Below are 25716 nucleotides of genomic sequence, written 5' to 3'. Positions count from 1 at the left end.
TACAGGTGCCACAGAATTTCACTAACCCTGCAATGTGAAAAGCAAGAAACCGTGACCGAATGAAGGTCAACAGAGGAGGAACCACTGGTCCTCCCATGGGAACAGAAATTGAACTGTAGTTCATTTTCTTTTTTCCTTTTTTCTTTTTTTAAAGGTAAAAAGGGTGAGATGTCGTCCCTGCATTTCTTGCTTTCAAGTGTTTGAGTCTTTGCAGCAGCTTCTCATGCTGCTTCATGTAAACAATATTGTATTCTTAGAATTTATCTGTATGTTTTGCATTCTTGTTCTCTGAGAGAGAACTTGACTGATGGTCATATTGACCAATGGAGTCAGGAGGTTGTAACTTCTTTGGGCCAATCTTGGCCCTCTGTACAAAATGTATATAAGCTATTGGAGTCAGATAATAAAAGAGCTTTCCATGTTTCACCAAGCTGCTGCCTGCCATCCTCTGGGAAGGTCTGCTCCCACGTCGCAACATGTTGCCCCTCTAAAGGCGTGGGGTAACACATTGCAGCACTGCAAACAAACCTCTTAAGCTGAGGAAAAGGAGTTCACATCCAGCAAATACTAAATTTTTACCAGTTGCCAGAGATTTACACAGACCAGCTACAGTAACTGTGTCTGACCTTAGGACCCCATTAAGAATGCCAAGTCCAAGTAAATGTTTCCAATCAGTCTTCTGTTAGTTCTTTGGTTACAGCTTGAACTGGTGTCTCTGGAGAGGGACCCCTACCCTAATTCACACCTCTCAGTTATACCCCTGACACTCATTACCCAATCCAAGTCAAACACAATTCTGGTCGGTGGACTCTTGATTTCTTGCTGGGTTCCATTGTTGCTGGGCTAGCCACCTTCTCATGTAGCTTTTTCTCTTGGAATTGTCACCTTGATCCTTATCATATCCCTTCTGCTTGTATCTGCTGAATTCCAAGAGTTCTTTTGTTACCAGAATTGTTACATTTGTTAGATGAAAAGTTTGGTCAGCTCTTGCAGCCTAAGGAGACTATTCAGACAGGAGAATGCAGGGGGAAAATGGGCTACTGAAATAAATGAATCAATATGATTCCAACAGAAGCCATTTATTGTTTACATAAAGCCACAGTTATAGTTTCTAGCACTACTGTTCACACATACAGGAGTCTCTCAATTGGCTAAGTCATTTGTCCATCAGACAGGCACACATCCTTCAGGGCACCTAATTGGTCAAGTGTCCATCACCACGCTGTGTGTCTTCTAAGTTTTGCATTTCTTGTAGACACTTTCCCAGGCTCTTCCTCGTTATTTTTAGACCTGTTGTTGTTCCCGTAGCCTTGAGGAATCCCTGAGAATTCTGAAAAACAAGACTGCAGGTGTCTTCTTATCTACAAACAGTTTGGCTGGTATAGGGAATGGCCTAAGTTATTCAGATACATTGCTACAGGAGAATACAAATAACCTAATTTTCTCTATAACTGTTGATAGTTCTTTATCTTACTCCTCAAAACAATCAGTTGTTTGTCCACTTGCAACACCTGTATTTTAGATCTGGAGGAAAACAGGGATGTCACTAGGTACTTCTGTGTTAAAATGCCTGAGTAATTATAACTTGCTATGAAATTTTGTCTTTTCAAAAAAGTAAGTCTACAGATTCTATTCCATCTAATAATATTTGCAGTAACAAGGAAGTTGCAGTAACTGCTTTCCAGTAGATCCAACATTTAGATGTGTTATGCAGTTAAGGAATGCAGAGGGTCACTGCCCAGGCCTTTGCAGGGCTCAAGGGCTCCTATGCTTCTTTGCAAAGCTTAGTCACTATGACTTTACAGAGAGCAGCTAGCATGCAAGTAAATTGCATCTGAAATGATATGGAATAGATTGCTTGTTACTATTTGGAGCAGTAAGTAGTTTTAATTAGGTGTGAAATATCAGTGCTGGATTATTAGCAACATGTTCACTTAATATATTGCTTTATTTTCCCCTTCCGAACTTCCTATGAAATTATCACAGTGCCTGTTCTATCATTGTGTAGTCTCTGAAGCTTGAGGTATAGCTGAATAAAATTCATTATCATGGCCAAAACCAGATACCTTTATCAAAAGCAGGCCCTTAATTACATCCACAAAGTCCTTCAGCTGGTGCTAGTTTGAGGCTCAAGGCAAAGCTGCTCTATTAATTTTCAGCGAAGGCTGGGCAGGGCACTGCACAGGCCAAGTTCTGCCATGTGCATTTGAGGAGAAGGTGCAGCTTTCAAGCATGAGATGGGAACAAATATTACAAACCAGCCTCTGCAGAGGTGAGTTGAAACCTTGTCATTGCACAGGTAAAGCTTGTTTCTAGGATGTGGCTGGGGAGTAGGTCAGAACTGGTTCTGCAACCACAGGGCTGTGATTCTGTCACTTGCAGAACTGGCACTGTGTGCATGCCTTCAGTTTCTCCCTTTTTATTCCTACAGCAGCAGCAGTTGCTGCTTCAAATCCTAGCTCCAAAAGCACAAAGCAAACACATAACCTCAAACTGGAGAGAGATCATTTCCCCAAAGAGCTCTGTTTCAGGACAACGCAGTGAACAGGCTGGTGTTTGCCAGACCTGGTTTCTGATCTCTGTCAGAACTGGAAACTAGACTAACTACAAATATCATTATGTTCTCTGTAAAAGGGATGTAATGTTAGTCTAGGTCACAAGGGATCCTGTAGCACTGAAGTCCTGCAGTTAAAATATCCAGTTATGAAAATGACTGTCCAGTTATGAAAATATCCAATTTCCCTCCCAGCCTTGTATTTTAGATGTAACTTATTTTCCTGCTGAAATCTCTCAGAAAATGTTACAGTCAACACATCATTCATAAGAGCTGGAAGTGGGAAGTGCTTCCTGTGCAGAGCCATTTTCACACAATAATTTCTGCTCTGAAGCTGACAGATGTATCTCCAGCAAGTTAGCACTGTACGTCGATCAAACCACAAAAGCGAGAGTATTGACACACCTCTACTTTGCTGTAACAAGCCCAAAGAACATGTCAGTCAAACAAGGTCTTTTTTTCACATTCAACAGACCTACATCTACAAGCAGCTTGATCTGACGCACAAAATGTATAAATCTCATCTGCTGCCACATGTTAATCCAGCTGCTGAGTGCTGCAGCACACATCACATCCATCAGCAGCTGGAAATGCTTTTGAGCACCACGGGGCATCCCAACACCGCTGGCACCCCTCACCCTGCACCGCGCAGCACCGAGGGGCAGCAGTGGGACAGCAAAGGGGCAGCTGCTGCCCCAGCACCATGTCAAGGCCCAGCTCCTGCCTTGCTTTCACCCCTGAGCCTCCAGCACACGATTAATCCAAGCTGTGTGCGAGCTGTGTTTGTGTAAAGGCTGTGACGAAACGCCTGTGCTCTGCTCCCAGCCTGCGCTGGGAATGTGTTTTTCCAGCTGCGTCGCGACACGAGCGGTTTTACAGGAAGTTTCGCAGCTCTCTGCTGCAACCTGCTCTCTGATCTCTTCGCCCTCCCCACCAAGCTTTCTTTTTTTGGCTTTTCACGTGATTTCCCCAGTCTTGACTCAGCAGTTTCTGGCAGCCGCGTTTATTGGTTTGGTTTCCTACCACCACCTCCCCCAGAAACCCGACAGCTCAGAAACGCCGCCATCTGCTCGGGACCAGCGCAGGGATTAGATAAAAAGTGTTTTTTCGGAGCTATCAGCGCAGAGTTGCCGGGAGCCGTCCCTGCCCTGCCACCGAGCAAAATCACACACGCAGCTGAGGCACTGCAGATGTCACCCTGTGCTGGACAGGCCATGGTCTTCATTGCGGTGTCCGGACCCCAAAACCTCAGTCCACAGGCTACAAACTGGGGCTGTGTGAGAAGGAAAACTCGTGAATAGCTGTAATTCTCAGTTGCTGGCACTGTCCCAAGAAGGTCCCTGTGGCTCGTCCCCCTCTGCCAAGTGAATCTGGAACCTCTCTGGCCAACATTAACATATTCCTCTTTCCACTCCTTCCACATGAAATGGAACCAAATCCTTTCTCTGCATCCTGGGAAGGAATAATCGGTTCTGCCACAATCTTTTCCCTGGAAAAAAAATACAGTAATTGCCCTTTTGTTTAGAGATATCTAAAAGAATAAATAAAAATACATTAGAATAAAGTAATGATTACTACATTGTCCTAGGGATTATCTCTCTTCTTTTTATCACAACCTCTACTCTTCTGCACCAGGAATCAGAAACATTAAGTTACTCAGCGCTTCATTAAACAGTGGACACTTTGCTTCTGACCACACACATCCATCAATTTTGGCAAGTCCCGGGGCTAGGAAAAATTTGATTACAGATATAGTATCTAAACTGCTGAAACTGCTAAAGGATTCATGAAGAATTAAGCATATGATGCAAATGAAATTATATTCCCTAATGAACTAAAGCTTTAAAAAGAAATTATAGGGTTTTGCATATTGGCTCTCAGTACATGTCAATACCTTCTTAGAACAACTGATGTCAGGCAGTATAACATGCAGTAAAACTGTAATGCTGTACAGAAACATTACAGTCTTCCTTCTCACATCCAGCAATAAACATAAGGAATGTGAATGTCTTAGAAAACAAGGATCAGCTTGCCATCCATCAGTGGCTCCCAAAATCATGCCAACTGCAAAATCATTTCTCTCTACTAAGCAAGAGGGTAAGGCATTTTCTCTGCATTATGGTAACAATCATTCATTCCTCTCTCATTGAAGGAAAACAGCTGAGAATGTGAGTTTGAGCTTATGTTACTGAAGTCCAACTATCACGTAAATTTTATTGTTAAGACTGTCACAATCAATAAAGAAATTACTCATGATAAATAATATGCAGTGGATATTTGTTAGAGGTTGAATCCTACAAGCATTGAATATAATAACTTATGGAGGAATCAGACAACATCTGACCCTAACTACTAAACTTTTTTCTAAGGACAGCTGAAGGATTTGTTAAACATGAGAGGAACAGAGCTTCATTTTGCTCCCTCCAGAGCTACAAAGAGGAGATAGGCCTTGGGAACTGCCAAGAAAATTCTCTGTTTAGGGAGAACAGTGCCAAAATCAAGCTTCTGTCAGTTGGCTGGGCAAGAGGAGAACATCACTGTGAATATGCAAGAGTACATTGCTTTTAACAACCTTTTATCACATCCAAATGGCTGGAGCACGTTAGCTTTGTTGGACAAACCTCTTCCTGTACATGAACATGAGGAGTTTGTACCAACTCCTTGGAGGTGGAATTTGATTCTTTGGTCTCCTCAAGGATTCCATGCAAGGGCAGAAACCCCTTGGGAAGCCTTTGTGGTTGTCCCATTGCTTCCTGCACCCGCAGGTGCATCAGTCCCTCCATGACTGTGTGACAATGACAATAAACCACCATCTCAGTCCACCAAGATTGTGTTAAATGGCATCACACCACCACATGCCTGTGGCAGGCTGTTATATGACAGGGATGGAGTACAGGGAGGGTGAAGTAACCAGATACAAACTGAGAAATAATCTGTTTTCTGGTATTAATGATGATATTTCTGGTGCAAAGCGAGATATTTTCCATTCTGCTAAATTAAATAAACTATATCATTCTTTTAATCTCACACCAGTTGCTTTTTTTTTTTTTGTGTGTGTGTGTGTGTTATTAAACAGAAAAGGATTTGCTTGTTATGATTGCTGCCATTAGATTTCATTTCAAGCTTCACTAAATTGGCATAAAGGAAACAAGTTAATCAGCATTCCCATTATGTCTGCAGAACATCCACTTGGTTCAGAACCCATTTCCTATGTGCAAGCAAGAGATCCAAATATTCAGAATTCTTCACACAGAACAAGGGAGTGTTGGAACATATCAATGTATATACATAAGTCCTGAAGTAAATATTCCAGCAGATACAAAAGGTGCCATTTCACCACATAAACTACCTGAACAGACCAATAATTTTCTCCTCTTCCAATTAATTAAAGCTAATTCAATGTCTGTCTCCTAACAGTCAAATACTCCTAATTTGATATACTCCTAACTCCTTGTGAGATCACTTTTTAAAAACAGAACTTTGTACTAAAGGAGTGAAGCCTGAGGAAATACAAAATCCCCAGAGCAGGACTCTCCCTAGCCTCTGAAATGCCCCATTCTTTGTGGTGGAGCTAGAGAAAGACTTGCTGCTTTCAGAATTCATGGTTTCATCTGTGCTGCTGTTACTGACATTTCCCTATAGCCTACAGCAAGTCAGTTATTAAATATAAAGTTTATTTCTTCAAATAAATTTTGGTAATTAAGCCCAAAGGATAAATATAAATATACTCTAAGTGTTTTAAAATTACGCGAATTTGAGTCACATGCAACCGAGTGCATGTGCAGGTATGTAAAACGTGTGGTAAGTGGGCTCCAGGTGTAGTTAGTAAGCACAAAAAGAAATGCAAAGAAGCAGTGAACTTGTCTGACCACAAAAGCCCTTGTGTGTGGGATGCTCATTTGTTCCATGCCCTGTTTTCCGTGGTGGCCCTGACATGCAAGCTTTAGGTTTGTGACACTCTATGGGAAAGTACAGGATTGCAAGGACACAACTGAGAGAAATTAACTGCCCTTTGATAAAAAATTGCATTATTTCCACTTCCTAAAGACTGCATAACTGCTTTCCTATCAACACCATCTACACTCCAACTGTCTCGTTATCAGGTCAATGTGTTTTATTGTCTTCTTCAGACTTCCTTTTCTTCCCCCATGGCTGGGGATGTGTCTTGGTTTGGATAGACAGGTATCTGCCAAGGAAGATTGGAGTCTGCCTTGGAATGTAAGCCCACCCCTCCCCCTTTTCAAATTATTATGAATTTGCGATTAAAAGGCTGTCAGGCAAAGATTTTGGGAATAGGTATAGCAGTTCTTTACTAGGGATATTAAAAATACAAATGTTGTAATACGAAAGAATAAGCAAACAAACAAACAAGAAATCCTAGAAAACCCTGACAGAGTCAGAAATACAACCTGACGTCCTGTTGGTCAGAGTGTTGGAAACGGTCCAAAAGTAAGCCCTCCTGGAGTGGCAGATGTGGTCCAGTTGAAAGCAGAGATGGTCCTGTTGATTTATTTTTAAAAATATGGATATTTGTCTAATACCGAAATCCAACTATGACGGACAAAGACTCTCTAACAGTTTAAAGTTAGAAAGTGTATGTTTATTACGACGCCAGGCAGCGTGCGGGATCGCTCCCAAATACACACCACCATTTACAGATGATCACAGGGTCTTTTTATGTACAGGAGTATTAAATACCCAAAACACAAATGCATATTCATAACTCTGGTACATCCCATTCCCCGCTTTGTATGGTAATTAGCCAAAAAGCCATTAAGCATGCGTAGTTTGTTCTTTGAAATGGGTCAGTGGTCCTTTTATGGGGCAGGGTCCCAAAAATTATGAAGTAAGAGGGGTCTTCCTCTCTTTGACTTTTTAACCTTTTAGTGTTGTGTGACAACTGAATCCTGTTTTTCCAGGACTGTCTGATTTATGATTGTATTGTATTCTTAGAGTCTATTGATTAGTCAGAATACATAAACAGGCCTCATGATTTATCAGTTCCTTAAATACAGCTTCTGTTAATAGAGGGAAGTTTATCTATCTTACCTCAGCAATATCTAGTTTAACTAAAGTCCTTAATTCTTAAAAATTAATGTCTCACTGTGGAGCCAAGGGTCCAGAGGTAGATCTGGTCTTCCTTTGGGAGTCCCATGGGAACACCGGAGTGCCTGGTGACACTTGTGGCTCCTTTTTATCTAGGTGGAAATGGTTTGGCTCCTTTTCCCTGGATGGAGCATCTCACAATAGGATGATGAAATGTGTCATGCCATTGGTGAGCTTTAATGGTCCATTAACAGAAGATATTCCCATGGAGGTAGTGGAAGAGTGAACAGAGATAAGAAGCACTACTCCATCTGGTTTTAACAGCTGGCTTGGGAGGCAGTGGAAGACTGAGCAGAGATAAGAAACAATACTCCACCCGGTTTTTAACAGCTGGCTTGTTATCAGAGAAGGCAGTTACCCCCTCCCTTCTGCAGTTACAACAGATCAAGAAAAATCTCCCCAACTGAGCTTTGGCCAGTTCTTTGTTTTGGTCAAGTACTCTTAAGTATCCAACACTTGGTCTCCTTGGGAATTTATGGGGAAAAAATTCTTTAAAGTAAAAAAGGAACAAACCTAACCCCCAATAGGATGTCTCTTAGAGCCCGATCATTCAAAATCCTCAGTTCTTCCACAGCATCAGAACCAGGAATATGCCATTCCAGAAGGCACTTCCTTGCTGAGTGCAGAGCGCCTGTCTCCTCAGGCCATCTTCCTTGTGAAGAGAATAAAGTTAAAAAGACTCCTGGTTACATGTTGAAAGTTTAAAGTGTTAAAAACTAATAATTGTATCCTCTTGATTGTTGTGTAGCAAATGTATCAATGTTCCGAATGGTTTGTAATTGTAAGCCCTGTTTCCAAAGCCCCTTGCCTCCCCTCTGAGTCAGTCTCTGCTGTGGTGTGGCAGTGGGGAGCCACCTCTGTGGTCTCCCTGCAGAGGCAAAGGGCATGTTTGCTCTTTGGGCACCGCGGAGGAGCGGGGTTTCTCTTCGGGGCAGTCGCGGGAAGTTTGAACGAGAGCTGGCCGCACGCGCCCCTCGTGGCCACCGCTGGCCACCCCCCCTGCAAGAGGGAAATGGCAGCGGCGCCGCTCGAGTCACTGCCGCCGCCTCAGGGGGGTCGAGGGGTCTTGTTCTCCGCACCCGCGCTCCCTGAAGGGGACCGGGACGCGGCCGCTTCGCTCTTCGCCCTTCAGCACTGTGACAAGTCCGCCTTCTCGGCGGCAGCGCGGGGTCCGACACCACCACCGCCGGCACGGCCGCTCGCGTGCCCCCCGTCAGCATTTCCTGCTGGCATCTCCTATGGAAATCAGTGAAATACCCATGAAGCCTCGCTGTGAGTTAAGACCTAAATTGGCACCAAAAGTCCCCAGCCAAGACAAACCGACGCAAGATCTGGACCCACAAAAGACAGTACTGAACTGGCTGTGCCCTACAGTGTTGGCAGACAGTTTCTTGCATCTCTATGTAACTTAAAGGGTGCCCGAGAAGGGGGGATACCCCTGGATCGGGCCGGCCTGTGAGCTCCGGGAACACCTGCGAGGGCGGACTCCCGGCTCTGCAGTGACCAAAGCTGCAAAGCCGAATTGCCCCTCCTCCTCAATAGTGAACCAGGAAGAGCAGCGACGGCTCAGACCATCCCTTGAGCTACCCCCTTGAGAGCTGATCAATAAAGGCATTTTAAGGAGAAAACATTGTCTCCTGCCCATTTTTAACACTTGCTGTCTCCCAGCATCAATGTCTTCTTCCATTTCCCCTTTCTCTGCCAAGCCAGCCTTTCTGACTTGTTTTGTTTGGGTGTGGTTTTTTTGGCTTTTTTCCCCTCTAATCAATAGTGTCAGGGTGCAATCCAGCATCCATCACATTTCATAACACCTTTCAGACTCAATTCCACCAAGTCTTTTGTCCAGCCGTCTTCTCGCTTCACACCGCAGGCTTTCTCCCTCATTTGAACCAAACTCCTGTCTTCTCCCATCGTTTTCTGCCTTTCAACACCAGCAAAACCCGCATTAAAGCTCCGGGTGCTGATGCCAATCCCCTCCCCGCCGCAGGGGCCGTGCCTGGAGGGGGTTTTTGCCCAATCACCGGAGGCACCGAGCCCCGGAGAGCCCGGGACCGTCCCTCGTGAGAGGATGGATGGACAGCACCGACAGCTGGCTCAGGGACACTGACAGCCATGTCAGGAGAGGTGCACTGAGAGCCCACTAACCCTTTGTATGTATTGCAAACGTGGGGGATATTTTTTTTTTTTCCCAGTGAAAGCTTCTATATTAAATTTCTCTGGATGTACATCTATTGTAAGCTACCCCTTCCCAGACTAGAGCAACCTCAGTGCGAACCGCAAACATTGCCGAGAGCACGAACAAGCCGCCGCTACCCTGCCCCTGCAGAGGCCATCGCGGTACAGCCCCGGTGCGGCGGCCGCTGCTGTCGCCGCTGCCGCCGCCGGATGGAGACTGGTGTTATAAATAAAAGGGCGGAGATAATATTAATCTCCTTAAAATGCCTTTATTAATCAGCTCTTACAATGGTTGCTCGAGGGGTTTTTGGCAGCCCGTGTGCCGTGGAGGAGGAGGGTCCTTTCAGCTGTGCCGCATGAAGTTCAACAGAGCTGGAGAACTCTTCCCTCGCTGAGAATAATCCCAAAGTTCTGAATTTCCTTTGTTTTCCTCGGGGGTCTCACTTCTGGCTTGGCACTTTTAAATTACAGCGAGTCACAGAAACTGGAAAAATCAGTTCTCCTGATACTTTAGGGTTTACATGGCTTAGTATTGGTTCTTGTGTGTTTTAATTTTACTTAGTTTTATTTTTATAAGGGGTTTCTGGTGTTAAAAGAGTCCCGAGATGCACCTCGGATTTTTAATTTGCATGTACAGGGTCGCTTCCTGGGCGCAGGGGCTGGAGACTCTAACGACCGCATGGCAGTTTTGCAGCAGTTATGGCGTCTCGGGGGGTCTCGCGCCGCCTCACAGCGGTGGCAGCGTCGGCGGGGGTCCGGGCTGGGGTGGCTTCGCGGGCCCTGGGATCCCCTGCGCCGGGCTCGGGCCGAGGACGGGGCCGGCCACGCCGCGCTGGGAAGCCCGAGGCAGAATCTCGACGGCGGCGGCCGCGGGCGGCCGGGGTCCCTGCGGTGGGCAGCACCGGCGGGGGTCCGGGCCGGGCGGCCCTGCTCATCTTTCGGCTTTCTTGGCAGCGCCGGGCCCCGGCGGCGGCAGCGGCTGGGGGGGCCGGGGCTGGCTTTCCCTTCCCCGGTCCCGGCGGCGGCAGCGCCCGCTGCTCGGCGGCGGCGGGGGTGGGGGGGAGCCGCGGTGCCGAGCTTCTTTGAAGGGAACGGGCTCTCGCTTTCGAGCTCTGTTTTTAAGGTGGTCCGAGGTCTGGGGGGTGCAGACTTTTTCTCTTTCAGGGCGACAGGCAGTTTACTCTGGGGTCTGGGAGAGGGGGCCTGCGGGCGGTTTCTAAGCGACCAGGCAACTCCCCCTTCACTGCCCCTCTCCCCTCCCCGGGGGAAGGGGGGGGGCACGGAGGTGGCTTTTTACTGTTACATTACAAAATAAACATTTAAGATATTAATACACTTATTACATGACAATTAAAGGTTTCAATTTTCCAAATTTTATTTCTTTCACTGGGACAGGAGCAGACCAGACTCGCTCACCCGCCCGAGGCAGCGCGCTACGAGCGGCTCGTCCACGATCCACGGAATCGAGCGGTGGCGCTGAGCGGCGATTGGCGGCGCGCGGGCGGTCCAGTCCCGCCCCGCCCCTCACATGACCGCTGGCGAGGTTTTTGTCGGTCCCGCTCTCTGTGCCCCGGCGTCTCCGTCGCCGGCAGCAGCACCACCGCCATGGGCTCGCGCCGTTCCGCCGCCTCCTCCTGCCGCCGCCTCCTCCTCCTGCCGCCGCTGCTGCTACTTGGCGTCTCTGGTGAGCGGGGCAGCGCCGGGGTTTGGGGGAGGGGGATGGATGTCAGGTGTTCCCACGGGCTCGTGCCGCTCCTCGCCCCGTCACGCACGTGACGCGGCGCGCGGGTCCCGGGGGGGGGGGCGTCCCGAGGTCGCCTCAGCCCCGCGGCGCCTTCAGAGGGCGGCCTCGGGGCCGAGGCGCCGCCGCTGCCGCCCCCCCGCGCTGCCACTCACGGGAGGGGAGGGGACAGCGGCGGGGCCGAGGCTCCGCGCCGCGCGGGCCCGGCGGACGGAGAGGCACCGTGCCGGGGAGGCCGGGAACCTCGGGGTGCTTCCGCCGAGGGTGGTGGCCCGGCAGCCGGGACCGCGGGCCCACCCGCGCAGCCCAGCCAGGCCGTTCTGTCAACGCTTCTCGGCGTGGGGCCGCGGGCACGGCAACGGCTGTGCCGGGATTCACCGGGTCAGGAATACGACAGCTGGGAAAAGTTCTCTTAAAACGCCAAGGGAATTTAAGGCCCGTGTCTTTCGAGCTGGAAATCGTCGAAACACAATGAAGGCATGCCGATCTCATTTCTTAAAGGTCAGCTTGAGTCGTAATCACTGATACTACCCATAAAATAATAGACCCTGGTCTACAAGCAGCACGTTATTCAAGTGCTATGTTCGTGCCCTTTGGTTTACCCAGTATGTCACCAAAAAGCTGATGCTTATTTCAGAGAGTCGGAATTCTAGGTTGGAAGGGACCTCAAGGATCAACTGGTCCAGCCTTTCTTGGCAAAGGTACAGTCTAGACAAGATGGCCCAACACCCTGTCCAGCCAAATCATAAAAGTGTCCAGTGTTGGGCAGTCAACACTTTGAGATTATTAGTTTATGTCAGGTAAACAGACTATAAACATTCTCTCAATTTTTGCCAGCTTTGACAGTTTCATGGTGTTCTTCCTATTTGTGATACTTTTTAGAAATCTAGGTATTCTTTCACTGTGGTAAATTGAATCTGGTCCTGACATAATTTACTGCTTTGTGATGAGCTGTCCTCTTAAGTGGTTCTAGAAAATGAACTAAAAACAATGTCTTAATAGCTAATAATCATATCTTACAGGTTTTTTCCAGTCCTATGCAGTTGAAGTAGATATAAAGGATGCTTCTAATGCTACATGCCTGTATGGAGATTGGATGATGAGGTTCTTGATAACATATGAATCAAACAATGGTGATTATGTAAGTATTTGGGAGTAACTCTTGCTGAGAACTGGATTTTGACCTGGATAAAATTTAAGCTCTTTTACCTAGGGTATTTGATTTCCTACTTTTTTTTTTTTTTTTTTACCAAGTCAGTTGAGAAGAATATTCCTATATAGTTCTTATAAAATAAAGAATAAGTTCTCAGTCATACAAATGACTGAAATACCCTGTTGCTCTTACTTAAATGATGTACACAAAACTCACCAAGTCTAACCAGTATCAGTGTAGTTATGTTCTTCGCCCAAGCAGTAAATGTAATTGCAGCTCAACATGATCAAGATTTACAGCCAAGTTAGAGTTGTACTTTTGTACTTGAATCTGATATGGCTCCTTTCTCAGGTAGATGTCAGGAAGCCTTTATCATAATTTTCCAGAATAACTTAAAATAATCTCACTTATCTTGTACAAGGTTTCAGCTAACTCCAGCAAGTTTATAATGTTGTCATGGGGAAGAGCTGCATGTGAATGCATTTAAAATTACCCTTTTCTTCTAGAAAACCACAACCCTGAATTTGTCATCGAGTGTGACACACAATGGAAGTGTCTGTGGCAATGACACACAAGCTGCCCTTGTGGCAGTGCAGTTTGGAGAAGGTCATTCTTGGAGTATTAACATCACAAAAAACAATGAAACTTACCAGGGGGACTTCATCACACTGACCTACAACACCAATGACACAGCTGTATTTCCTGATGCTAAAAGAAAAGGTAATGTTCAGTGCAGAATCTGACTTGCAAAGCAATCTCAGCCAGAAGTGTCAGACCTTGTGTACCTGACCTGGCTTGGCTTTTTCAAAGTAAGGAGGAATATAGGAGTTAGTAATGAATGTAATGAGTTCTGTACTATGTGCTGCCAACTGCTGTTCCTTGTACCTGCCTGCTGGGTAACAATGCAGGCCAAATGGCTTCACTGAATGTGTAATTCCTGTCAGTGGAAAAGAAGGGAAAGGATAAACAGCTTTGATCAGTGAGCTGCTGGTAGACAGCAGGCACATGAAAGATTAATTTTAGTGTGCACTGCTTGACCTTCTACCTTGCCAAGCAATACAATGTTAGGTTGTCTGTGTACTAATGCCTACTAATAATAGATTTTTTTTCTCCTTAAAAACTTAAGTAAAAGAGTTTACCTTTCTAATGGCTTGTCTAGTTCTGTAAACTTGGTTACTCCTGCATTACCTACACTTCAGGTCAGGACACAGGGAAAACATTCAAGAGAGCTTAAGATTGTTAAACTTAATTATCTCTGTCTTATGAAACTATATAAAACATAACACTACCTCTAAGTTCTTGTAGTTCATAGGGCATTAAAACATTTGTGCTTCTTTGTAGGACCAGTTACTGTTCTTGTGAAGGATCCTTTGCATCCAGTTCAACTGAATACTGTCTTCGTGTGTCATAATTCCTACTTTATTGAAGCAGAAAATATAACACAGATTTTCTGGAATGTTACTGTGGAGGCCTTTGTTCAGAATGGCACAGTCAGTAAAAAAGGTGAGCATTTCAGTTTGTGAAAGAGCTTTTTTGTATTGCACCTTAGTGCAGGGAGCAAAGTCCCATAATAAAAAATCCAATTCTAAGATGTGCTGTGTTTAATAATATTCATGTAAATATCCTCTAGTATTTCTTCCCTTGTTCCTGGAAAAATAGATTAGGAGAACAGATTTAGTAGTGTGCTGTAATGTCGATTGTTTGCATGCCAAGGTGGGATTCTTCTCAAGTGTGTATTCCAGTAATTGGGGTATTAAGAATAAGCACTTCAGAACTACTGTTGTGAGTAAATCGTTTGAGTTTGAGGGGTTTTAGCTGACTGCCTTCCACTTCCAGTGGTGGCCTCTGCTGTTGCATTTGAATAGTCCAGAGCCTGTTGTCTCATCTCATAGCTCAGAAAAGAGACTAGCACATCATCCTGCTGCATATGGCATAATAGGGTCATTTACTTGATCTACAGCAAATACATGTCACACTTTTATAACAACTTAACTGTCTTTGTGTTTTGCTTCCATGTGTCAGAGGCAAGTGGTACTGAGTGTGGATTTACAACTGAATGTTACAGGATTTCTGAGAATAAATGGCAGCTTTACTTTGTCTGAGTAATAAGACTTCAGTAAAATTTCAGCAATTAAATGGTGATTAAAATATCTTTTCAGAGTCTAGATGTCCTGCTGATACACCTACTTCTGCACCTACTGTTTCACCTACTATAGCCAATGTAACTACTGCATCTACCACTACTTTGTCTCCTGCTCCAACAACTGCTCCCAAACCTGTGGAGAATCCAGACACAGGAAACTATTCTCTTAAAAGTGGAAATAAAACTTGCTTCCTGGCGACTGTGGGGCTGCAACTGAATGTTTCCCAAGACAAGGTGCTTCTTTTTTCTTTTCAAGAGTAAAAGTTGCTGTAGCTATTTGGTGTGAAATCTGAATGCAGGATATTTGCTTTGTACACTGCTGGCTGTCCAGAACTGCTTCTAAGTATTGTATGTAGCACCTCTCTGACATCATAGTTTTGTCGCATAATACCTGTCTTCAAAAACCTTACATGAAGTCAACAGAATTTGTTATTGGGAATGCTTCTAACATGATTAAAAGTCTGGAACTTTCTTAGCTGTTATGGCTGTTGTTCCCTGCAGATATTGTCTTTCCCCTCAGAGGGTAGCCTGTTGTGTTAGGGAACAAAGTAACACTTCTCAAGCAATTTGTTTGTTTCAGTACTGCCAGCATGTAAATTTAACTCAAACAGCCTTGGTTCCATAGCAGCCAAGCTCAGCTCTTCCTGCTGTCATATTTTTGACAAGCTCTTCTAACCCAAGACTGTTCCTGACTGAGACAATGTATTCCAAAGGCAGCTGAATGTCTTTGATGTGCTTTGTCTGTATTTCAGCCTCTTCTGATCAACATCAATCCAAAGACAACTATTGCAGATGGTGCCTGTGGTAACACTACAGCCACTCTGAAATTGAATGATGGAAATAGCACACTGATTGGTTTCACATTTGCTGTTGTAAGTAACTTCTGTTATTTAAAACTAAGTTTTCATTTAACAGCATGCATGGTGATCACTTATAGTAAAATCCTCCTGTTGCTCACTGGTGGTAGGCTGTTCCCTTATGGGAAGTGGAACTGGCCCACTGAGTGCCTCAAGACAAATGGAGAACTGGGTTAAAGTAGAAAATGTAGGACTGGTAAATGTGTTGGCTTTTGTAAAGCACATGTTCTTAAAGTTACAAATGCAGAATTGCACACTTACACTTGGTTCTTGCTTCTTGAACAGAAAAATACAAGTCCAAGTGTACAAAAATTCTATCTGAGGGAGGTGAATGTTACTCTGCTCAACCGTCTGAATGGTTCTGGTAAGAAACAGTATCTGCCTTAAACAAGTGTAATATTTTATTCAATGTCTGCATCAAATAGTTCTGACTTTTTTTTTTCAGTGTTCATGCTTACTGTTAGCACCTACTTTATGTCTAAAAGTTGGTATGAACAAAAATAAGCAGAAATTGCTGTAAGAGTTACCTTAAACAGCAGTGTGGGACCACTCTACGATTCCTGAAACTTCTGCTAATGGAGTCACTGTAAATTAAGAGGACTTCTTTGTAACTCTTTTCAGTAATGTATTTTTTTGTGGCGTGAAATACAACTGTACCAACTTTGAAGCTTTTTTCCTAAACTAGCTGTTGTCTTCTTTGATCGAAGATGCTGCTGTATCTTCCAACCACTTGTACTTAACTCTCACTAAAAATAGGCCAGTCCTTCAAAAACTAAAGCATACTTTTTTCCCCAACAAACAAGTTTTCTCTTTTTTTTTTTTCTTTATTGTTTGTCATAGTTACTGCAATTAAAGAGCATTAAAGCTAAAACACTTGCAACTCTGCAGCACTGAGACAAGTGGAGGTACAAGGAAAGCCTGATGTCATGTACATATGAAAGAAAGGTTACTGCAAAGTACTGTAATAACTTCAGTCTGATTTCTGGTTAAGCAGATCAATCCCACTTTGCACTACTTTGTTTTTCAGACTAGTCAGTGTTGAAGTGTTGGCCCCTCTAGATTCAGCTACTCAGTCTCGCTGTATTAGCAACTGTCTTGCATTTTAAGTGAACATGCAAATTCCCTTTCTTTTTTTTTTTTTTTTTCCTTCTTTGTTTAGTCATTTCAAGTGCAGATAACAGCAATTTCAGCAAGTGGGATGCTTTCCTTGGTAGCTCTTACATGTGCCAAAAAGAGCAAACTCTTCAGATTAATGAAGATGTTCAAGTACATACTTTTAATCTATGGATTCAGCCATTCCTTGTGGAGGCAAATAAGTTTGCTACAGGTAAGTTACGTTTTTGTTTTTAATGATGCTTGCACAATTCCTACTTGCTAAAAAGTAAAAAGCACCAGCATTAGGTACAAGCACTTTATCTTGGAAGCTCTTGTTCCAATTTTTTAAAATATGTTTAGATATACATGGAATGAAGAGAAGTTCTGATGCTGACATTCAACTTCAAGCAAAGCTTTGTTCTCACTTAAAAAATGTCTGCTAAGTGTGTGGTTCTCCTTCACAAAACTTGAATGAACTAGAGACACTGAAGGGGGACTTAAACATTGCTGTGCAGAATAGGTTGAAAGTTTCCTGACAACATCTTGGCATACAGCTTTTTGAAGCTCAGATATGTAAGAAAATTGGACAGAAATTTTGCAGAAGTGGACTTTGGGAATACTGTTAGGTGTTTTGTTTCTTTTTACCTGTCAGTCTGAGGAATAAGAGTGTTGGGGAAGAATGAACTGTCAGAGCTTCCTCCCAGAACTAAAGAGAGATTCTGAAATGTTTGTTTGCTGCATTATCTTGATCTTGTCTGAAGAAAACTGAAATGTCTTAAAATTACCTCTTAATATTTAGTGTAAGCTGGTCTTTGTGCTTAATGCTAATACTTGCGGCACAGTCTTATTGGACTAGGCTGATCTGTAGACACAGATTGAAAAGTTGTTTTTAGACAAAAGTAAGATAACTCTCCATATGTGTATAGGGTAAACAGTCTTTAGAAAGAGTTAGGGACCCATTTCACTCTGTAGTTAAAGTTGCAGCTAGCTTTCTTCTAATTATAGTTATTTTATCTGTGTAACATGTCTTTGTTCTGGATAGATTCTTGATACCAAATCTAGGTCACTTTTTATCCTTAATGAGTGAAAGCACCAACCAGACTTGCCTTAAGTATGAAATAGATAAGCCTGGTTCTTGAATGTAGAAGAATGGCTGCTCCCTTGCCTAGTGCAGATCTTGTGCACAGGAAAACTCGTACACTCTTAACTTGCTATAGGTTATCAATGCCTAAATTAATTATAATGCTTAAATATGCTAAATGTATTGATGAGACTGCAGTTCTTTCTCTCTTAGTTTAAATAATACTTGATTTTTTTTAACACCTTCGTATTAAGGAAAACAGATTTTTATACCACACTTGGCAAGTATTCTGTCTTTATTTATTCCTTATTGCAACCTTTTTCTCACCTACAGCCCAGGAGTGTTCGCTGGATGATGACAGCATTCTAATCCCAATTGTAGTTGGTGCTGCACTTGCTGTCTTGATTGCCATTATAGTGGTTGCTTACATAATTGGCAGAAGAAAAAGCTATGCTGGATATCAAACTTTGTGAATCTAAGTGTGATTCCTGTTATGATTTCACTCTAAACAAAGCAAGTGCAAGTTCTGAAGTCCAAAAAAGATCCAAAACTTAGGAGTAATTATTAGCCACAGCTAATTGGAGTTGAGAAACTAAGAGAGAATGTTTATCTCAGATGAAGCAGAACTATACTTTGTTTTCCTGCCCTAAGAAGACGATGTGGGTTTCATAGCTGTTTTGAAGATGCCAAATGCTTGATGAATTGTTAGGCTAAGGATTTTATCTTGAAAAAATCCTAAAGCATTTAGGATTTATTTCTGCTTTTTACAAATACTAGCCTGAAACAAGAACACATTCTGAACTGATGTGCATTGGGCATTTCCCAGAATAGCATAGAATTTGTACTTGCTTCTCTCCTCTGTGTTCCTTAGTTGTCATAATTGTGGGTTAAACTGGCAGCATTAGTCACTGTTGACTTCTATAGTATTTAACAAGGATTGTCTAATGCCCAAAAGCAACTTCATTTTCCATAGGATTGAACTTCAGGCTGGTGATTAAGTGATCTCTTGAAGTGGCAGCAGTAACTTAACTTGCCTTTGTTAGGATTTGAGTAATTTACTCCTGCCTCGGTGTAATTTCAGGAATCATTCCTATGCCATGGCTGTACAAACAAAATTAGTAATTTGCCAAATGGTGAATATATGGGAAGACTTCAGTGCCGTTTCAAGATGCTTTCAAAAAAGAACCTGTTAGGCACTGAATTCTTTATTATACCTTGGCAGTCGTCTAAAATACTCACCTAAGGCAGACTTCTGCTAAATTAATGCAAGCTTTTTTTTTTTTTTTTTTTGCTGACATCAGTTTAAAGGGAATAACTTTTCTAAATATTCCAGAACTTTAAAGTGCACTTAACTTCATACCATACTCTGCACAGAACTGGTCTGTCTTGTTGCTTTGAATGATCAATGTTTAAAGATGCTTTCATTTAATGAGCCAGTATCTGTTGTTGCAGCTTGAGCTGTTTTTAAATCTTCATTTTGAATGGTTCTCTGCCAGACAAAGTTCACATTATAACTGCCTGCCATTGGCACTCTGAATGTTTAACATACTTTGTGTTGGATTGTTTGCGGTGTAGCTTTTATTAATGTTAAGAATCCAAAAGCCAAACAAGTCTGAGATGGACCCACAACACCTGTTTTTCCTTGCTGTATGGAAAGAATAACTAGGTTAAAAAAGTGCAGTGCAACTGGACTGTTCTTAAACTGCAGCTCTGTAGAGACTAATCCTTGATGCACAACTTTTCTCTGGGCTCCTTGTGCTGTAATACATATTCTTACTGCATGGAAAAAAAGTCTTTTAGACTTTTAGATAATTCTGGCTTTTTTGCATGCCATAGCACGAGCTGCCTAAACTAGTTATTTAATGAACATAACATTGTCTCCCCCTTTAGAATGAGTTTAGCCTGCATCAAAGCTGCTCTAGTGTTTTATTAGTGTTCTCTAGGGTTGTAGAGATGTCTGTGGCATGTTTGTATACCAATCATAAAATACACTTCTTCCAGTAATGGTTTGAGTTGTTTTTTGGTTTTTTTTGTAAAGACAGTTTACTCTTGACACTAGCCAAGGAAGCATGTATGGGTGGATAGTGCTTACTATGGCTTGTAGTCTACAGCTTGAATTTTGCATCAGTTACTGAAATGCATTTTAATGAAAGTGGGGAACCGCTATAAGTTTAATCATGAAACAAGCTTCAAGACTTAGCATTTTAATTTTAAAAAATGGATCTAATGACTTTCATATTAATATATCCTCAAATGCAGAAGTTCATATAGATTTTTTAGTGCCTTTTTTTTTTTTTTTTTTTTTTTTTTTTTTTTGTGAGTGATGTTCAGTGGCACCAGTTAAACATGCATTTCTGTTAAGGAGTAATTATCACACTATTCTTTTGACCTTGCAAATTTTTGAACTGTGCACAGTTTCCAAGTGATAATATAGAAGATTCATGCAAACTGCTTCCTAATATCAACACTAGAAATACCATTGCAAAAACCTGTAAGTATGTAGGCTCAGAGTTTTAAGTACTCCTAGACTGATGTACAGGTAACTGGTTCAAAAAACATGTTTCGCCTGACTTCCTGTTGTTATAAAACCACTAGTTTTCTGTATGTATTGCTCCATAGGGAACTGTCAATCTGTTTAACCTGTGCTCTAAAAAATAAAGATTGTACTATTTCTTAAGGAAACTTGTTCATATTTTTAACTGATTTGAAAACAGACATCTTGTATTGTCTTTTTTTAACAAAAATAAACTCAATGAGTAAGGTGAACTCTAATCAGTCTGTATCTGAGATTATGTTACATAGTTGGTTTTGTTCTGGTCTGTGGAAACAGCATTTAAATTGTGGATGTATTTACACCTGTGGTTGTGGAATATTAATGTGTATAACCTATTATAGAGTGTGGTTGGTTTAGTACCTTATATACAGTTTATTAAATACTGTATTCTAAAATGTCAAGATTTCTGATATTTTAGGTTAAAGAAGTCATGCTAATAGTCCTCAAAATAAGCATTTCTAGCCAGTGAATTATGGATTTTGGAAGGGGCATTTTGTTTGTTCATTTGTTCCTTGTTTTGGTTTTTTGTTTGGCTGGGTTTTTTTAAATTTTTATTTACCACAGTGTTCTCTATCCCTTAGCATATATTAATAAAACACAAACTTTGGGCCTATTGGTTGAATCTCATGATTGGAATTAAAAGGGAAGGCAGCTTTTATACTGGGGCTAAAAAAGTTTTGGGCCAAAAATTTCTGACTTTTTTGAATGGAGACACATTCAGCCACATCAGTCAAAAAAGCTATTCCTGCTGGCCCTGCTGTGTGTTGGGCTGTAGCTACCAATTCTGCACTTGAAGACACCTCTGAAGCTTCTAACCACTGTACAGTAGCCATACCTGGATAGATGTGTGCCAGCAAGGATGGAGTGTTCCTGGTATGAAGCCTTAATCTGTTTTTCACCCTGGGAATTCCCTGTAATCGTGTCATAGTGTGATGTGTACTGCAGCCATCTCCTTCCTTTGAAGAAGAGAGGGAACTTCTGTCACTGCCTGCTGGGCACCTTCATCCTTAGCAAATCCATTCATATTTAGTGTTGGTGTTTAGTGACCCATTACCCAGCATCTAGCAAATTGTCTGTGTTGGTATTTAGTGAACAAAGATGACTAAACATCAAATGCATGTCTCTCTTGAAGATGTTTGAATATTTTCTCAGTCAGAGTATTTTGAAATAGCTGTATAAGGTGCATAGTTCCTTTCCTCTTTTTTTTTTTTTTTTTTTTTTCCTTCCATGTGTTGCTCTACTTGGCAGTAGGTACCTTCAGATAATCTGAGTTCAGTATTTTCGGCTGTTGAGCCTCCACGTGTTGTTCTCCTTGCTCTTAGTCAAAGGCTTTGTATAGTACTTTGGGAAGGGGCCATGGCAAGTGCATGCTGGACTGTAATAAGCTAAAGCAAGATGATACATTTCCCATAATTAATGCTGATTTGATGAAAAACAGTAGCCAACTTTTGAGGAAGCATTGACTCTGTGTGATGCTCTGTCCTAATTAAAAACTTGAGCAAAATAGTTTTACGAGGAGTGCTGCTTTATGAAACAATGTAAGTCAGGCACTCTTCCAGTGCTGGAGCACCCAGGCATGGCCTCTTGCCTTACCAAACCTCTCCTGGCACAGGCAGGTGCAGCTCTGCTCTTGTTACAAACAGATTTCAATGCAAAGCCCTGCCCCCGAGTTTGGAACCAGTTCCCAGTGTGATTTACTAATCACTGATGAATGTTTTTACCAGCAAGGAGCTCCTCACATGTTTTACAACCTGTATATTAAAAACCACTGTAGCATTATAGATGTCTCTTCTATTTTTCCCTCTGATGTGGATTTCAGTGAGGTCTATGTAGTCTCAGCTATGAGGTCTCTCAGCTGAAACTAATAACCCTTTTGCTTGAAAAATAGTTACCACCGCAAAAGTCTGTCAGTGTTTTCCATGAAGTGCCTGGAGGTACATTTATCTTGGCTGTCTCTTGTAGGTCTTAGTAAGTTTCTACTTTGTTACTTGGATTGTCCCTTATGTCTTCATGTCTAGAACCCCCAGAGGAGTGCTGGTGACTCGAGGGTTGAGAAAACCCCTGCACAAGGCAGTAATAAACCAGTGTGGGGTTTTTGTTGCTTTATTGCTGCTAACTCTGAGGTGTGATCAGCTAATGCATGCTCAGACTGCTGGTTCATCCTCACATTTCTAATCTGTCCTCTGCTTGCTAGAGGAAGCTGAAATTAAATGTACAACTTAAATGTACAAATCAGAAGAAGTATATTACCAATATAAAGGATGTGTGTAGTAAATGTGTTTAAAAAATCAATCTTTCCATCAATTCTTTACTCAACACTGATTTTACTTTACATGTGTTATTGTATCTAATACAGTGTAATTTCTCAAAAATGCCTGTTTGCTCCTTGCTTTCTTTGGTTTCTAATGCTTGATTTCCCTTACTAATTTATTCTCCCTTGCTTTTTTTTTTGTTTGTTTGTTTTTTGTTTTTCTTCTTTCTGCAGCTGAAGAATGCATTGCTGATTCTGACCTGAACTTTCTTATTCCCATCGCAGTTGGTGTGGCACTTGGATTCCTTATCATTCTTGTCTTTATATCTTACATCATTGGAAGAAGAAAAAGTCGTACTGGCTACCAGTCTGTATAATCTCTTAATTACATCTCTGTTGCCCACCTTCCCTGTTCTTTTCCCTTTCCCAGACTTCCTGACCTGCTCATTAAAAAAAAAAAAAAATAATTCAAGGTTTCTTTATTTAAAAAAAGTTAAAATCACTTCATGACAGAATAACATGCCATGAGTCTCAAGATGAGTTGCAGAAGCTACTGTATGACTTTGGAGAAAGTAAGTGTTCTGAGGACCAGAGAGTTGAGCAGAGTTGATGTGTCCCTGTGGGAAATGTGATTATTTTTAGTAAAGAAGACATCTACAAAACTTTCTGTCATTTAATCTTTTTATACAAGAAAATTTCTAGATGCCTACAGCTTGTCTTGGTTAATGTTACAGCTAAAAATATAAGTGTGAATGCTGTGTCAAAAGGGACTGTACATGCAGTGGGAAAATGATCACTCAGCTCTCAACAGACTTCTGTTGGGAACTTGGCATATGGCTGTTTTTGTGAATCACCCTGAATTTCCTATTCCTTCTGAATGTAAAAGTAGTACCTGATCTCACTAATACCCTGACATAATATGAGAAGAACATCTGATTCTTCTAGTAAATTAATTCGTTTAACATCATATGGAGAAGCTGACTGCTAATGTAAGTTAAATAGCTTTGCACTACCATGGTGTCTAATTTGTCAAGATAAGGTTCAGGTCTGGAGAGCTTTGGCTACTCAGAAAAGGCAACAGTCTGATGAAGGAAATGTCTCCTCTGCTATTTCCTTGAACTGCATTTTTCCTTTTGTTATGAGCTTAATTGTGAAATGAGGGTGGGAGGCTGGAATTTCACTGGCTGCAGTTTCTCTCAGCTTTGATTCTGAACATAAAAGAAACTACACAACATTGGTCCGTGTGAGGCTCAAAAGTATTTTGAGAGCACTCAGACTGACTAAGAACACAGATTGCTCAGAGATTCCTGCAGTTCCTTTGGACAGCTTTCATAGGTTAACAGGTTCACTGAAAAGCTGTGATCTCTGAATGCAAGTGGAGATACAAAACCTTTCAGGTCTGATAGAATCAGTCTGCTTTTAACCTCCTCATTATTGCTGTCTCGGTGTAAGCACAAAATTTCTAGCATGAGGAATGCTGATCATAAAACAGAAATGAATATATGTGTAGTGAAGAAAGTGACTTCCAAAGGAATAAGACATCGTACCTCTTTGAAGATGCTTTCTTTGTTATTAGTGCCATACCTTTGCAATTCTATGTTCCATATCTAAACTGTACCAAAATCGAATTTAGTAGTTTGTGGTTGTGTTCTGCTTCATTCCCATCAGGTTCATGTTGATGGAATGAAAGAAACCTCTTCCTCTTTAAACCTTTTTGGTCCATCTTGGCAAAAGCCTTTTGCAGCCAATAAACCCTGAGGGGACACGAAGTTCTGTCCTCTGCAGCAAGTGTTTACTAAAGCTACTTCAATATTTAATCTCTTTGTGCATTGACCCTGTATCCATGTTGTGGGGAAAGCACCTTCAGTAATTCACATACACAAAGGTGGCAGTCAACACTGATGTTTAAGCAACTCACAATAGCTGTGTATTCAGGGAGGGGAGTTTTCCAAAGTTAGTTTTGATGTTTTAGAAATACCTGTACATTCAATTATTCTTGTCCTCACAGTGACCAAAGATACACTCTACCTGATTCTGACAAAAGTGACTGCTTAGTACAAATGGGCTCTTGGACCAAGTTGTCTATTTTTTAGGAATATAATTAAATGCTGCTGAGGTGGACTGTGTGCTTTAGGTTTGGTTTTCTTGGTCTCTTGTACTGTACCTTTGCTCTCGCAATACTTGATTTCCCTGCCAGGGTTAAATGGAATTATTTCAGGTGGCATTTTATGAGTACACCCACTTGTCAGTGTGGTGCTTCTCTGCTGCCAGCAGATGGATCACTGCTATGTTTTCATGCTGAGATTGCAGATGGAAGTATTTAATATCACTTTTGCTAGGCTGTCTTAGTGAAATGTGGTCATTTCCTAGATGCAAACACATCAAAATTTTGTATATACATAGAAAGTATTATTTTGAGCTTCAACAGAAGTAAAAAAATTGATCCATAAGTTTAAGGTTGTTGCAGCATGAAGAGTGGTGTGTACAATTTTCCAGATCTTAAAATGCCTGTACAAATATGGTGACATCAGAATATGTGTATGGAAAATAAAGTTAATTATTGTGTTTATAAAGCTTTCTTTCTGTCTAAGTAGACATGAATGCCATTTCTGAGAGCTTTTCCAGTGGGATTGTCAATGTGCTTGGATCTCGATATTTGTGGGGAAACAAGCTTTTGCTTCTAAGCTATTCACAGATTTACATCCAAATCAGGTGATTTTTGAGTTGATTTGGTCAAAGCATGGGTCCAGCATCTGCTAAAGGACCTCCTCTTCCAACAGAATCCTTCCAATAGGGAATAGATATTAAAGTTTTATCTTGTTGCTAGTGTGAAGGCTGTTAATTTGATAGCATGAAACACAATGAGTTTGGTTTCCTTTCAAGACCCCACAAATTCAAGTACTTAAAAAGAGCTAAAGCAATTGGCAGACAGAGAAATGCTTGTGGGTTTAACCTACTTCTGATGTCAAAAGAAGAGCCACTTCCCCAGCAGCATCCTCCTTGGCA

General features: G+C 42.1%; 1 protein-coding gene across 1 annotated transcript; it reads left to right on the top strand.

Moving 5' to 3' along the window:
- Positions 1-11363: 11363 nt before the first annotated feature.
- LOC310922313 (lysosome-associated membrane glycoprotein 2-like) lies at positions 11364-25238 on the top strand (the record flags this gene model as incomplete). The annotated part of the gene is given in 10 exon segments (XM_083882779.1): positions 11364-11397; positions 11400-11519; positions 12599-12717; positions 13236-13449; positions 14071-14232; positions 14889-15106; positions 15625-15744; positions 16015-16093; positions 16889-17056; positions 22945-25238. Coding segments are annotated over 10 exon segments (1377 nt in total). The 3' UTR covers positions 23088-25238.
- Positions 25239-25716: the final 478 nt, after the last annotated feature.

The sequence above is a fragment of the Zosterops lateralis genome, assembly GCF_965231275.1.
Source record: "Zosterops lateralis genome assembly, chromosome: W".
Taxonomy (NCBI): domain Eukaryota; kingdom Metazoa; phylum Chordata; class Aves; order Passeriformes; family Zosteropidae; genus Zosterops; species Zosterops lateralis.
This window is presented reverse-complemented; position numbering and strand designations above follow the sequence as displayed.